Genomic DNA, 14024 nt, shown 5'->3' with positions numbered 1-14024 from the left:
GAGTAAGAGCTGCTCAGTAAATGTGCCAGTCAATTGATAGGAAAATAGTAATAGGATCATTTATGGAGCACTTACTATATACTGAACTCCTTATGAGCATTATTGTCTTTTGTCCTTACAAACCCCATGCGAGGTGTGAGTTACTATCTCCATTCCACAGATGAGAAAATTAAGAACAAGAATTAGGTCAAGTTTTTCAAAGTTGAAGAGCTGGTATGCATTTAGAGCTGATGTGAAAATCCAAGTGTATATGACTCCCTAGTAAATCCTCAAAAAAAAAATCACAGTCTGCTGATTTGCTCTGGGGTTCATTCTAAGAAGGGCCCTGCCCTACATCTTTTCAGTTTTATTTTTACATGTTTTGTGTGATCTGCCCTCCTCCCCGCTGACAGCTCTGTGGACAAGTAGCAAATGACAGTGGCCTTGACCCTGAATGGCCTGAGCCAGACCACAGTTGGGTTCTCTGCGAGGGGCTGACACTCGTGTTCACCTGTCTGTCAGAGGCGTGATCACCAGGCGAGGCGTATTTCCCAGGTACTCATAGCAGTAGAGAAACTGTGCATCACAGATGTTGGCAAAGCAGTGTTTGGCCTCATCATCCCAACGATGCCGCAGCTGGGACAGCCAGAGGAAGGACTGAGCACTGTCCACCTAAAGAGAGAATGCAGAGTGGGGGTGGTGGGTGTGAAACCCTGTCCAGAAGGGATTGGCCACAAGACACACGGGGCTCTGGACAAGCTGTGTGTTGTCTACTAGTCAAGAGTAGATGCTGCACCCACCACAGCATGGTGTAATCAGAAAGCTGCTCTGATTACAACTCATTCTCTGGGCGCAGCCACCATGACTCTCTCTCCCAGCTCTCTGGCCAGTGCAGCGTGTGGGACCCCCACACTTGAGCTGTAATGAGCTTTTCCCTTATCCCATCATTCATGGTGTAGCTGCCCACAAAGAGGGACATTCCTGCGTGTTTGGGACTCACCTTCTGAGCAATCATCTTGGCCACCACATCCCGGGCATGCACATCAATAGTGCATATGGTCATGATCTTTTGCCGGTCCCCTTTGGAGAGGTGCCCAATTAGCATGGTGATAAGGGTTTTGAGCTGGGCCACTTGCTTCTTGAAATAGTCCTTCATGGCGTTCTCGTAGCCTTCCTCCAGCCTGGCAAAGGCAATGCCCACCTCTGTGGTCCACCAGATCTGAGTGCAGGTCAGGGCCACCTGTGGCAACAAGAGTCACTTTGTAAAGCCATCACCAGGACCCGTCTCCAAAACCAGCTCACTCATCCATCACACGGCGAGAATCAGAATGTAATTGTATGGGTGACATAAGCCGCCTCTCTCCCTCTTCCACCAGCATTGACTAAGTGAGCCACTTGCTTCTATCTCCTTGGAGATGTGAAGTGGTTCCAAGTGGGGAAAGCACTTTCTACTCTTGAAAAAAATGAATCGCTTGTATGAAAACAACCAGAGTCACTTTGGTCAATGTCACTTGGTTTTAGAAATTGCTATGCTGATCTTTCAATTTTTTACTCCCCAGGCAAAGCACCTTTCCTGTGCTTTGGAGGTCAACAATACATTGACTGAACATCTCAACAGCTCTTGGTCTCTGTTTTGTTCTTCTTGGACTTCTTGTGATCCGAGTGTTCTAGCTTTGTGAGCCACTGATGATCACTTGTAGCATATTTTTTGCTTGTCCATAACACTTTTGCTACATCAATTTTTTGGTTCTTAAAACCTATAACCTTGAAAAGCCTGCTCTTGAGAATCAGGCAAATTACAGCAAAATTCAACATGGTCAACGGGATTTGTGTTTTTCAGAGATTCAAAATAAATACATGGAAAAAGGGATTCGAATGAACATTTCTTCTGTTGGCTGAGCAGCTTAGTATGGAAAACGCATAATTGTGATTATTCATGGTGGAGAATTTAGATACATTGATCATCTGTCTTATCGTTTGGTTTGGGAGACATTGCTCTAGAGATCTGTCACAACAGCAGAAGACAACACATTTTCTTGCCTCAAAATTCTGATTCAGGTAAAGAAGGAATCCTGAGAGGAAGTATTCCTCTTGTGAAATAGAGAAACCCATCATGTTAATGCAACATTCTCTAATGTATCTGATTTTGCCTTTGGGTACAGACACACAATCCTGCCTGTGCTGTGATCTTGTTGGAATGGTATGAATATGACATGCCAACTGCACAGTTAAAAGAATACTTCTTCCCTTCAGCACTACCGACTTACTTCTCATGTCTTCTGTTTGTCTGCACTCACTGCCAACATTTTCCCACCTTTTCCCATCTGCGCCCCCCTACAACATGACACCACCTGGCACTCCACTGAAATGGTCATGCCAAGTTCATGGACATGCCTCAGCTTCTTTATTTTGCCTAATATCTGAATGCATGGCATGCCTGACTCTCACCCACTACTGACAGTTTCTTTTTTGGTTTCATTATGGCCATCTCCTGGTTTTCCTTCTATATAAAAGCCACTGTTTCTCACCTTGCTTTACAGGCTCCTCCTTGTCAACCCTATCTTTGCATGATGCTCAGATTTGCTCTACATCCTCATCTCAGGCTACATATTTTCCAGGGGTGGTCCTCTCTACTCCTATGGCTTCAATTATGAGCAGATATCTGCAACCCCCAAATATACCAGCCCTGTGCCCCTAACAGGGAAGGCAGAAGGGTATACTGCAGCCAGAGTCATTTAAACAAGTCTCATTAGTTCATGCCTTTCCCTCATCGCCCTCCTGAGAAGCCTGGAAAGTATTCAGATCCATCTCAGAAGCAAGTCAGACTCCCTTGTGAGATGAGAACTGGCTTCGAGTTTCCTCTGCGGTACCTACCTGCTGCCTCTCACTCCACCCCCCTTCATCTTGCTGCAATCACACTTGGTTCCCTAACCACAGGATGATTTTCCTTGCTTCTGAGCCTTTGTGCATAGTCCTCCCCATGTCTGAGTGCTTGTTCCCTCCATCTTTAACTTGTTTGCTCCTACTTCAAATCTCAGCTTACATGTTGTATCCTCAGGTGGGGGGCCCAGCTCCCCCACCCCTCACTCTGCCCCCAGCTAGCTATGTGCTCCCAGAGGACCAGGTCTCATTTGTAAGCAACTGACTTCCACAGCAGTTGGTAAGCTTCAGTGGGGCCGAGTTATGATGTCTTATGATGTATCATTCCCTGTTGGAGGTCTCCTGTGCTCAGCAAAGATCTTGGCAGACTGGTTCAATGAGTTGAATGGTTTACATTTTCCCCCTACTGTAGCCAGTGAGGGTAAAAATAGACAACCCTTGATTTTCCAAGGTAATGGCTATAGTAGGTCATGGCTGACAATTCCCCTGTTCCCTCATGCTCGAGCAGGCTCTCCTAACTGAAGAACTTAGTGAGTTTGAGGCCTGGTGTCCTCTGAAGGCTGAAGGAGACCCCCGAGGGAGAGGGCGTAGCAAAAGGTGGCAGCCCACCACAGTCCTGGTTAGAATACCTGAGCTGGATAGTCTAAGAGCCACTGTTCCCTTGGCTTTTCTTCATAGGCAACCACACCTTCAGTCATCCCATGCCTCACTGTGGCCCTCATATGGGCAAGCACACGGTTCAACCATATTTCCACCTGAAAGAAGAACTCTGGGTGAGATGCTGTACTCTGAGGAAGATATTATCACTCACCCCGAGGGAGTGAAGAAAATGTACAACCCCAATAGCTACCAGAAGGCAGAGGGAGATATTTTGTTTCTAAACCCAGGACAGTGATCAGTGTGAGTCAGGCTCAGTTAACAACAGGTGGACAGGCCCATTTGGAACACACTGGACACAGTAGCAGGTTGAGGGGAAATTCATTCAAGGAAGGCTTAATCTGGGTTGAGCAAGGTCAAGAAGTCACTGGGTTCTCATGATCTTGTCCACCCCAAGGATGGAGGAGTAAGCCAATGCTATCTTTTCCAACTAAATCCTTTTTGGTCTATAAATGTACAGATCTGGAATCAAACTCCAGGGTCCTTCTCATAAAACTGAGAATGTGTGTTCATTTCCTGGAATTAGATTTACTTTCCAAGAGACATGTAGATAAAGGTAGAATGCTGTAAAAAGATTTTTCCTCCAGGTATAATTTTGGACTAGACTAGAAACCCCAGGGACAATGCTTTGTAGGATCACTTAGGATAAACAACAAAGAAGGGCTTATACTTTAGTGGTGATGGGAAAGAATAGGAAGGAAGTTTAAGGAGGGAATCATCCCATGTTTTGTGCTGCTTGAATTTCACACGGGAGACTTGGAAGTAGTAGTTCTTGGAGCGGGATGGCATTTGGCTTTCCCAGGGGTAGGGCTGCAGGAGGACCCTGAGCTGTATTTGTACAGAGAAATGACATCTCAGGGAAAATGGTTGATTTCAAAGAGTATTTTCTCCAGGGAAAGATGTCAGTGTGCCAGACTCCCCTGTGGGGTGCCCCAGGGGTTGTCATGTTAAAGTCTCCTGGTGCTGCTCATCATTTCAAAATCCTTTTCTTGTTGACTTGGGTAGTTGTTTATGCACGTTTTATTCCTCCCTGCATAGGTCTCTGGTTAAGAAAGATACATGGATATTGACATGTGTCCTTGTGGGAGAGAGGAGAGCAAGTAGTAGGAGCTTCTCCCAACGTCGGTTCAAGTCAAGAGAGGCTGGCAGGCCCAGGGCACAGACAGCAGGTCTGGCCCAAGGAGGAAATGGCCATTCTAAAGGTTGAGACTACCTCTATCTGGATACAGACACTTGGGAGGGAACCTGGATGAGGGAAGGAGAGAACAGGTCTTTGACTCCACCTGACCGCTGCAGTCACAGGGCTCGCTGAAGGCCACATATTCTCCTTCCTTGCTGTACATGCCGAGACTTATCTTGGTTGGTTTTTCACTGGTGTCCAACTGGAACTGCATCTTGGCCATGTTGTCGAATAGTTTGGAAAGATGGCGCTGGACCTATGAAGGGAAATGAGGCCAAAGGATTGGAGGATGTGTCAGGAAGAGGCTCAGTAGTACTGTTTGGAGGTCTACTGTGGACAGCCATTAGAGATTTGGATACCAAACATTTGGAGGGAAGCGTGGGACAATGGTGGTATGAGGTCAGAACCAACTGAATTGGGTAGAAGTGGACAAAGAAATGTAAAATGAGTGGGCATCCCATACTAGCCACAATCCAGTGAAGCTACAGAAGTTTGATTAATGTCTAGTTGATCTAAATAGGAACAACCTGGAGAAAAAAATGGTTAATTCATAAATTAATGAAGCAGGAGATGGGCAGACGATAGCCTGCAGAAGGTCAGTGGTGACAGTGGCCGGTAGAAGAAGTCACCAGCTGTTGGAACCCCCTCAGTGCAGCAGACCTATATCTGGAAGATCTAAAGGAAGGCAAAACATGCTCACCCCCATCAGAAAGACTGACCACACCAGGACTTCTCACCTTTTATGTTGTCTCATGATACAGAGGCCCTTAATAGTAATACCCCAGGTGACTTTTTTAGGAGGGTTGCCAGAGAGCCACACCATGGTCCTGAGGTGAGGGAGATGGCAGGTTGGAAAGGGGAAAAAAAAAAGTTAGCTGCTCTTTGGTAGAGCTTTTTGTAATATAGGGCCTTCAGCTACTACTACCCTGAATTGTAATCCTAAATCTATAACAACCAGCTCTCTAGTTTAGGAGAGGAGAAATCTACATGTGTTGAAGTAAACTGTGAGGGTGCTTGAGGAGATCCCACCCACAGGACCTGGGATGAGTATCTTGATGGGATGGATCCTTCTTTATCTGAGAGACAGAGGGAGAGAGGAGGGAGGGATGAAAGGTGGGGGAGAGAGAGGGAGAGAGAAGCTTTAATAAAGGAAACAGAAGTAATTATGAAAAATGCCATCTTATTTTCAATTAAATGAAAGAAATACGAACCCTACACAATATGAGATGAAGATGAATTGGTAGTGGAAGGAAATAACACAAGGAAACAAAAATACTAAAGGATCAAATTGACACAAATGAATTCAATATGGCAGATTAGCTTGAGAACCTATGGAAGAATTCCAAGGAGAGGGGTAAGAGAGGAATATCTGTATGAATGTACACAAATATATGTGATTATGTGAGGGAAATGTATATAGCACAGAGAATATAGGATGTCAACTTATGGAAATATGATGAACCTGAAGGGGAAAAAAATCCGGATAAGTGGGATAGAAATATTATTTTAAAGCACCCAGAAAGAAAACTTTTCCAAGACAAAAGGCCTGGTTTTCAGATTGGAAAAAACTCATCATGTGTTGGGAAAATGAACAAAGCAAGTATATAAATGTATGCAAACTTTCTAAAATTTAAATTTTGATCTCTACAGAGATCTGAATAGAAAGAAAGAAGGCAACCTAGAAGGGTCTGCGGTGGGGCGGGGGGAGGGGGCAGGTAGCAGGTAGACTTCAGATGATGTCTCAGAGCTACATCTGAGGGGATCCGAGGAGAAACTGCTGTGACCCGTGAATTCCAAACTCATTCAATCACTCACCTGTAAAAACTGCTGAGAGTCCCAGATACAGAAAGAATCGGGGATTAGCCTACCATGCTTCATCTCTCAGGTTGGTGAGGAGGGGGGAGCTATTTAAGGATTTACTCAAATCAAGTGAGAAATAAAAAATATTTAGAATGAGTACAGTCATGTATAAAGGGTCTGGCAACAATTTGACTTTTCCTATGCATGGAATTAATGAACGTATAGTTACAAAACAGAATGTTAGTGTGATAACTGTTTCAACTCCACCATACCTGGGCTACTCTGCGATCATAAAACAGAAATGGGGCTTTAACTCTAGGGATAATCTGTCTTTAGTACTTGCTACTCATCAACACACCCAAAACATAAATTCGGTAAGTTGGAGGGTTAATGACAAAGACAGAAAGCTAATGCACGGGAGCCATATTTTGGCTCTGTTGGGGAAGCTCGCATCCATCGTTGGTGGTGATCTCAAAGCCTAGAACTTCTATAGGGGGAAATAGGGCAATATCTAACCTGACCACATAGCACTTACCCTTTGACCCAGAAATCCCACCTCTAGGAATTTACCTGGAAGACAGACCTCCAACAATACTAAACCCAAGGCTATTCAATGTCGCATTATTTGCAATTGTGAAATAGTATAAAATACCTTTGGCCAAACAATAGTATAGTCCATGGTGTGTAATGCAGGTATATCTAAAAAATGATATCTTTAAATTGACATGGAGTGATTTCCAGGATACATCACTGCATAGAAAAACTGCATTCAAGTCTATAGACCACGCTACCTTTTGTTTGAGAAAGGAGGGTAAATAAAATAGATGTGTGCAAACGTAAATGCCCATCTGCTCATTTTTGTAAAGATAAACCAGAAACTAGTGGGACTGTTGACCTACAGAGAGTGGATGGGAAGAATAGGAGTGGCCCTTCCCATATACTTTTTTGCATAAGTTTGACTTTTAGAATTCAACATATTCAAACAATCCAATCAACAAGGATGGGAACAAACCCCCAAAACTCAAAACAAAGAGAAATAAATGAAGTTGACTATACTTCAAATGAATAATGAAATCACACTGAACAGGGGAATAGATGCATCTAAGTAACTTCTGAATGTGGTGCTTTGACTGGATAGCCTCAAAGGACAAGTAAAGAACTAGAAACAAGTCTTGAAGTCTTATTAGAGTGAGAAGTAAGGAGAGCTACAGGAGCACACAATGCAGACATCATACCTCCCTCCCTCCCACTGGTCACTGGGGAAACTCAGACCTTGGTCCAGGACAGTCATTCTCAAAGTGTGGTCCCTAGACCAGCAGCATCACCTGGGAAATCCTGAGAAGTGCAAATTCTCCAGCTCCACCCAGACCTACATAAATCTGCATTTTTATAAGCCTTCCAAGTGATTCTGAGGCACCTGAGAGGCCAGGTGACTCAAGTTTGAGAACCACTGTCTACAGCACCAAATGTCAATAGTGCTTCAATTTGTTACTCTAAGAAGGACAAAAAAATGCTTGTAGTACAGTGGTTCTTTTACAGGTGAAGGAATTTTGTCAAAGAGAAGGGACACCCAAGACTACATGGCCAATAAAATGGCTAGAACCCTCAATTTTGAGCTCCTCATATAGACTCTTTCCACATAAATCCCTAAATGTCGAGTTAATACAACCCTCAGTCTTCTCTCCCATGGAAATTTTAGCTTTAACTTTGGACAAGAACGTACTGGATCTCTCTTTAGAATCAGATCAAAGGCGTTCTCTGTAAAGGCTTAGCGCCCCCTCCATTTTCACAGCTTCCTCTTCAGGGGATAGTAGCCACTGTTGGGCTGGTTGACACCTTGAGAAACATAGTGGTGGGCATAACGGGGAACCTGAAACCCTCCCCACTGGAAGCCCATCAGTTCTTCTAGACGTTTCCATGAACACTCCCTTAGCTCACCTGTTGCGGAGCTGTGCCATTGGAGAGGATGTCTAACAGGTCAGAAGAGGACAGAAAATAAAACCTAGGGAAGACAAGCCTTTTGGTATCCAGGTACTCCGCCAGGGCCTTCTCACACAGGTATAACCTGAGATGAGAGACACAGCATTTCCTAATTAGGTTTGCTTAGACCCACACCCCCCTGTCGTGCATAGATATGACCTAAATGCAGACAGCTGCAGGATATGGAATGCAAAATCAGTGCAAGAAGCACAGGTATTTGCAAATGTAGATACCAGTGCATGTCCACCCAAATAAACACCGAATACCCCACATTATCTAATATCAAGCAGATCAAAACACACACACAAACACACATACTCGCTCACTTGGACAGTCAAAGAAAGTAAGGATCTTGGAGACAGAATAGGAAGAAGGAAACATCTCACTCCCTGGTACAAAAAGGGGCAGCAGCCAGCAGATCTTCACCTGCTCTGAAGATCTTCCAGTTTTTCGTAAAGACCTGGTTTGTTGGTGGCTTCCACTACATTGGGAGTCTTCTGGGCATCATAAGCTAGTTCTTTAAAGTCAAGGTCAATGCCTTCAAATCGTTTAGAATCCTGAAATAAAAACATGAGGAAAAATTAACTATTACTTTCTTGGACTTGAAGAAGATCCCTTGTACAGCAAGTCAGAAGCAGAAACCAGTTCTGGGGATGTCCAAAAAGTTAAGGAAATATCCTTAGCTTGGAAGAGTGGTTCCTGAACATTTTGGTTGTAAAACCCCTTTGTGTTTTGAAAAATCACTGCGGAGTGCAAAGAGATTTTGTGTATGCGGGTAATCTCTATGCATGCCTCTGCTGGAAGCTCAAGTGGAGAAATTTTAAAAATATTTTGTTAATTCACTTATTTTATTTTTTAAATATCTATTTATTTATTTTGAGAGGGAGAGAGAGAGAGAGAATCTCTAGCAGACTTCCTGTTGAGCATGGAGCCTGACATGGGACTCAATCCCACGACCCTGAGATCATGACCTGAGCTGAAATAAAAAGTCATATGCTTAACCAACTGAGCCACCCAGGCGCCCCTGTTGATTCATTTAAAAAATAACAATGGTAACACAACATGTTCTTATGTAAAATAATTGTATTTTCACAACAAAATAATTTAGAGAGAAAAGTGGCCTTGTATCACTTTTTCCCTGCAAAAAAATTTAATGTCTGACTTAGAACACCAGATTTTCTTTTCTGCTCTGCAATCTGCCATGATGTCACATGTCAGGTAACCTCTGGAAAACTGCCCGTTGTGTGCACGTAAAAATGAGAGTGAAAAAGACAAATAACATCTTCACATTATTACTAGGACAGTCCTGACCTTGAGGATCCCTTATGAAGCTCAGGGTCCAGGGACCACGCCTTGAGAACCACTGGCATAAAACACATATTTTCTGCACCAGGTGGACAGTGGATCCAGTGTTTGCCCTGGGAACGCGCAAAAGTTGATGTAACTAAAGTAAGATATTCTTCAGCAAATATCATATCAGATTAATTAATTAGGTATCATCATTTCCCTTAAACACACAACCACTCAACAGCATCATTGGAATGCCCGAGATAATAACATATGCAGGCTTTAGCCCCAAACCTGGCACCTGGTGAGAACTCGTGGTATTATTATTATAAGACAACAATCATAACAGTAAGTGCTGTGTGCATTGTTTAATTACATCCCTAACGTGGGCACTAGTATTTGTCCCAATTTATAGGAGGAAACCAGGGCACAGAGAGGTTAAGTAACTTGCCCAAGGTCCCACAGCTACAAGCCTCCACCACCCTGCCCCAGTCTGCTCTAAACCTCTGCAATCGATGTCCCTCTCCCAAGAAGATTTAAAAATAGGACAGCAGGGTAAATTATGATTACTCAACGAGGTATTTCATCCCAGGGAAAGATGAGAAAGTATCAAGGTTATAGATGTGTTGGAAATATGGAACATAAATGCTCCAATGAGAAGAGCTGGAAAGAAAATAATAATTACACAGAGAGCAATTATGTAAAAATGCATATATATGTGAGGCCAAATTGGGAGACATTCACAATGAGTGAAAATAGTTACTAGTTAGGGTGTGAGATTATGACCGATTTTATTACATTTTTAAATTGCCTCTGTTATTGTACTGTTAATACAAGGATAAATAAACGCATCCCCATATTTCATACGCCAACCTGCACCACTGTTGAGAAGTTAATGATACCGATTCCTTCTGATGTGTGGCTGAAAGTTCTCAAAAGCCTCCTTTAGAGTCTCCTCTTCTGTCCTCACCTCCTAATTAAACCTGCACTTCTTCAATCACTAGTGCTAGAGAGAAATAAAATCTGGCTTGTTTAGGGTGCCTGGGTGGCTCAGTGGTTGAGCATCTGTCTTCGGCTCTGGTTGTGATCCCAGAGTCCTGGGATCAAGTCCCATATTGGGCTCCCTGCAGGGAGCCTGCTTCTTCTCCCTCTGTCTGTGTCTCTGCCTCTCTCTGTGTGTCTCTCATGAATAAATAAATAAAATCTAAAAAAAAAAAAAAATCGAGCTTGTTCAATTTGGCCTAATGACAACATCTCTATCAAAATTGTTTCCGGCTATTTTTCATCCCTAATGCAGATGTACAACCAGTAATCTGCATTAGGGCATGAAATACGCTTTTGTGGGATCAGCTAGAAAAATAACGTTTTGATGGAATGCGCTTTAACTTTTAAGTGGGGCCTGAATGACGTGTGACATTTTGGACGCAAACTAATTTGGAAGCAGAGAAGTCATTGTGCCCAAGGGAGACTAGAAAAATGTCTGCAAAATAAAAAAAGTATGATAAAATAAAAAGAAAAAAATTTTTTTAATGAATTAGAGTCCACCAAGAGGTGGGTAAGCTAATGGCACATTAATCAGGACCAATTAGAAGGGGCAATCAACCACAGGGAAGGTAGTAATGAGAAGAATGCATATTTTCGAGAAATTCATTGGTTAGGATTGAGCAGAAGACTGGTGTTGAGCACGTGGCACAGGCCAGAAGTGTACAGAGTGGCTCCCTGCAGAGAAGGAACCTGCCTTTGCTCAGAAACAAGGCTCTCTTCCAGCTGCTGGCTGCATTCTAATTATCTGGGGACCAACTCAGGAGCAGCTTATCCCAAACTGCGGTAGCCAGCAGTTCCTGCTTCCTTTCTTATGAAAGCATTGAAAACAAAACCTTGGGGCACCTGGGTGGCTCAGTGGCTGAGCATCTGCCTTTGGCTCAGGGCATGATCCTGGCGTCCTGGGATCCCCGCAGGGAGCCTGCTTCTCCCTCTACCTGTGTCTCTGCCTCTCTCTGTGTGTCTCTCATAAATTAAATAAATAAATAAATAAATAAATAAATAAATAAATAAATAAATAAATAAATAAAATCTTAAAAAAAAAAAACCCAAAACCAAACCAACCAAAAAACCAGGTTCTCCTTTTTCCCCAACCCGTCCAGGGGCAAACTGGTGAGCATTTCACCTTCTTCAGTTCCCTCCACCTGACTTTCGGTGGTCTGGCAGGCCCATGGTCATGGGAGGTGCCTCTGAGTGAAGCCAAGGGCGAGCCAGTGAGGAAAGGTCTAGAGGACGTTGGATCTGGGAGCTGCTCCCTCAACTCGCCTAAGGGGACAGAGAGAGCAGGATCTCCTGGGCAGGTACCTGGGGCAGCTGAGCCCGGATATCTTCGGAGCCGATGAATATACTCTCCAGATGCGACCATGTGCGCTGCACGTCGAACCAGGTGGAGATGACGGCATGAGCCGTGGACAGCTGCTTCTGCCAGCTGGACACTTCCTCCAAGAAGAAGGCAATGTGCTTGGACATTATTAGGTTCTGTAGCTGCCCTTGGTTATCCTCCAGAACCTCGATGAGGTCCTCGTCCGACTGCAGCTGGGGGACGCCAGTCCGCGGGTGGGGCTCATACTGGAATTCCATGCCAGCCCAGGTGGTCTGCAGCTCCTTCAGGGTCTTCTCCATAGCCATCTCTTTCATGGCTTTGTCCACAATGTCCCGGACCTCGTCCTCAAAGTGGTGCAGCCGGAGCTGTAGGAGGTGTGCCAGGGTGGCACCCTCGCCCATGGTGAAGCTCACACCCGTGGCCCGCATCAGCTGCCTCCAGTGTCGCTCCCGGACAGCTGGGTTCTGCAGCTCGGCGACCGCCCTCAGGGAGGTCAGGGTATTCAACACCATGCTCTCCAGGCCCGTGAATGCATCCCAGGCCCTGACCTCCTTGTCCAGGTTCCGAATGTGCCTGGCAAACCGTTTACACTCCCCGTCCAGGACCTCTACGTTGACCTCCTTCCACAGGGTGGTCTCCCAGGCTCGGATGCTGGAGGTCACCATCCCAATGGTGTCCCAGAGCTCCTTCAGCTGGCACACCTCCTTCCTGCACTGCTTCAGCTGCTTGTAGTCGGGAACGTTGACCTCAAACAAGCTGGCAGCCTCAGAAATGGAGGCCATGGTAGATTCCAGCTGCTGGATCTCTGTGTGCCTGGCATCCAGAACTTGATGAGGGTCAGTGCTATCAAACCTACAAAACACAATGTGTTCCCTTTGTGAGTATGGCACCCAGGGGCTCATGTCCGGGAATCACCAAAGTAACACCAGTTCAAATCTTTATTTATTTATTTTTATATATTTTTTAATTTTTTATTTATTTATGATAGTCACAGAGAGAGAGAGAGACAGAGAGAGAGAGAGAGAGAGAGAGGCAGAGACATAGGCAGAGGGAGAAGCAGGCTCCATGCACCAGGAGCCTGACGTGGGATTCGATCCCGGGTCTCCAGGATCACGCCCTGGGCCAAAGGCAGGCGCCAAACCGCTGCGCCACCCAGGGATTCCCAGCTCAAATCTTTAAATGCTTAGTATTTTAGCACAGGCAGTAGTTGTCAGCAAAGCCTTGGAAGAAAAGGCACTTAGGGCAGGTTGGAGTGGGGTGAGCAGAGCCAGCTGGAGAAAAGGCAATTCCAGGGGAGCAACACTCTTGGATCTTTTCTTCACATCTGAGAAGGTAAAAGGACTTCTTTCTTTTCCACCACCCCCTGCCCCCCTCATCCAAGTGTAGAGGGGACGACCCATCTGTCTGAGATTCTTTTAGACTCGGCTTCCACTTGTTGGCCTCTAGAGTGCCTGACACAAGAGAGCACTGTCATGTTCCTGTCGGTGCTATAAAGTCACAGCTCTGGCCAGAAGCTACAAGTTGTAGGTGGTCTCTAAGTGAGATAGCTGGCACTTAGAAGCCCAGCCCTCAACCTGATCTGGCATTACTCCCTCTGGGGCACCAGTTCTCAGTCTGGGTAGCATAGGAGAATGACCTGGAAGCTCTGAACAATCTCTATGCCCAGGCTGCTCCCCAGTCCAATTAAATCAGACTCTTCAGAGGTGAGACCCAGGCAAAGACATTTTCTTCAAGCTCTTTGGGTGGTTTCAATGTGCCAGGTTGGTGTCCTTGACTGTGGTGAAGCTCATGCTGGTGGCCTCCATGACCTTCCAGCAACAGCACTTTCCAGTTTGGGAACCATGGGTAGGGAACCTCCAAGATCAAGCACAAGGCCCTTACCTAGTCCCTCAAGTC

General features: G+C 45.0%; 1 protein-coding gene across 1 annotated transcript in view; it reads right to left on the bottom strand.

Moving 5' to 3' along the window:
- The window catches only part of DNAH9 (dynein axonemal heavy chain 9), a 325725-nt gene that overhangs the window by 227115 nt on the left and 84586 nt on the right, over nt 1-14024 (bottom strand). Inside the window, exons 20-26 of the mRNA XM_072730369.1 lie at nt 12110-12980; nt 8903-9033; nt 8435-8561; nt 4800-4952; nt 3489-3614; nt 980-1219; nt 491-651 (exon numbers count right to left, since the gene is read on the bottom strand). Coding sequence (XP_072586470.1) covers nt 491-651; nt 980-1219; nt 3489-3614; nt 4800-4952; nt 8435-8561; nt 8903-9033; nt 12110-12980 — 1809 coding nt within the window. The remainder of the gene's footprint in view (nt 1-490; nt 652-979; nt 1220-3488; nt 3615-4799; nt 4953-8434; nt 8562-8902; nt 9034-12109; nt 12981-14024) is intronic.

This window comes from Vulpes vulpes, chromosome 12 (assembly GCF_048418805.1).
Source record: "Vulpes vulpes isolate BD-2025 chromosome 12, VulVul3, whole genome shotgun sequence".
NCBI lineage: Eukaryota > Metazoa > Chordata > Mammalia > Carnivora > Canidae > Vulpes > Vulpes vulpes.
Note: the sequence above shows the minus strand (reverse complement) of the source record. Positions and strands in the feature narration are given on the sequence as shown.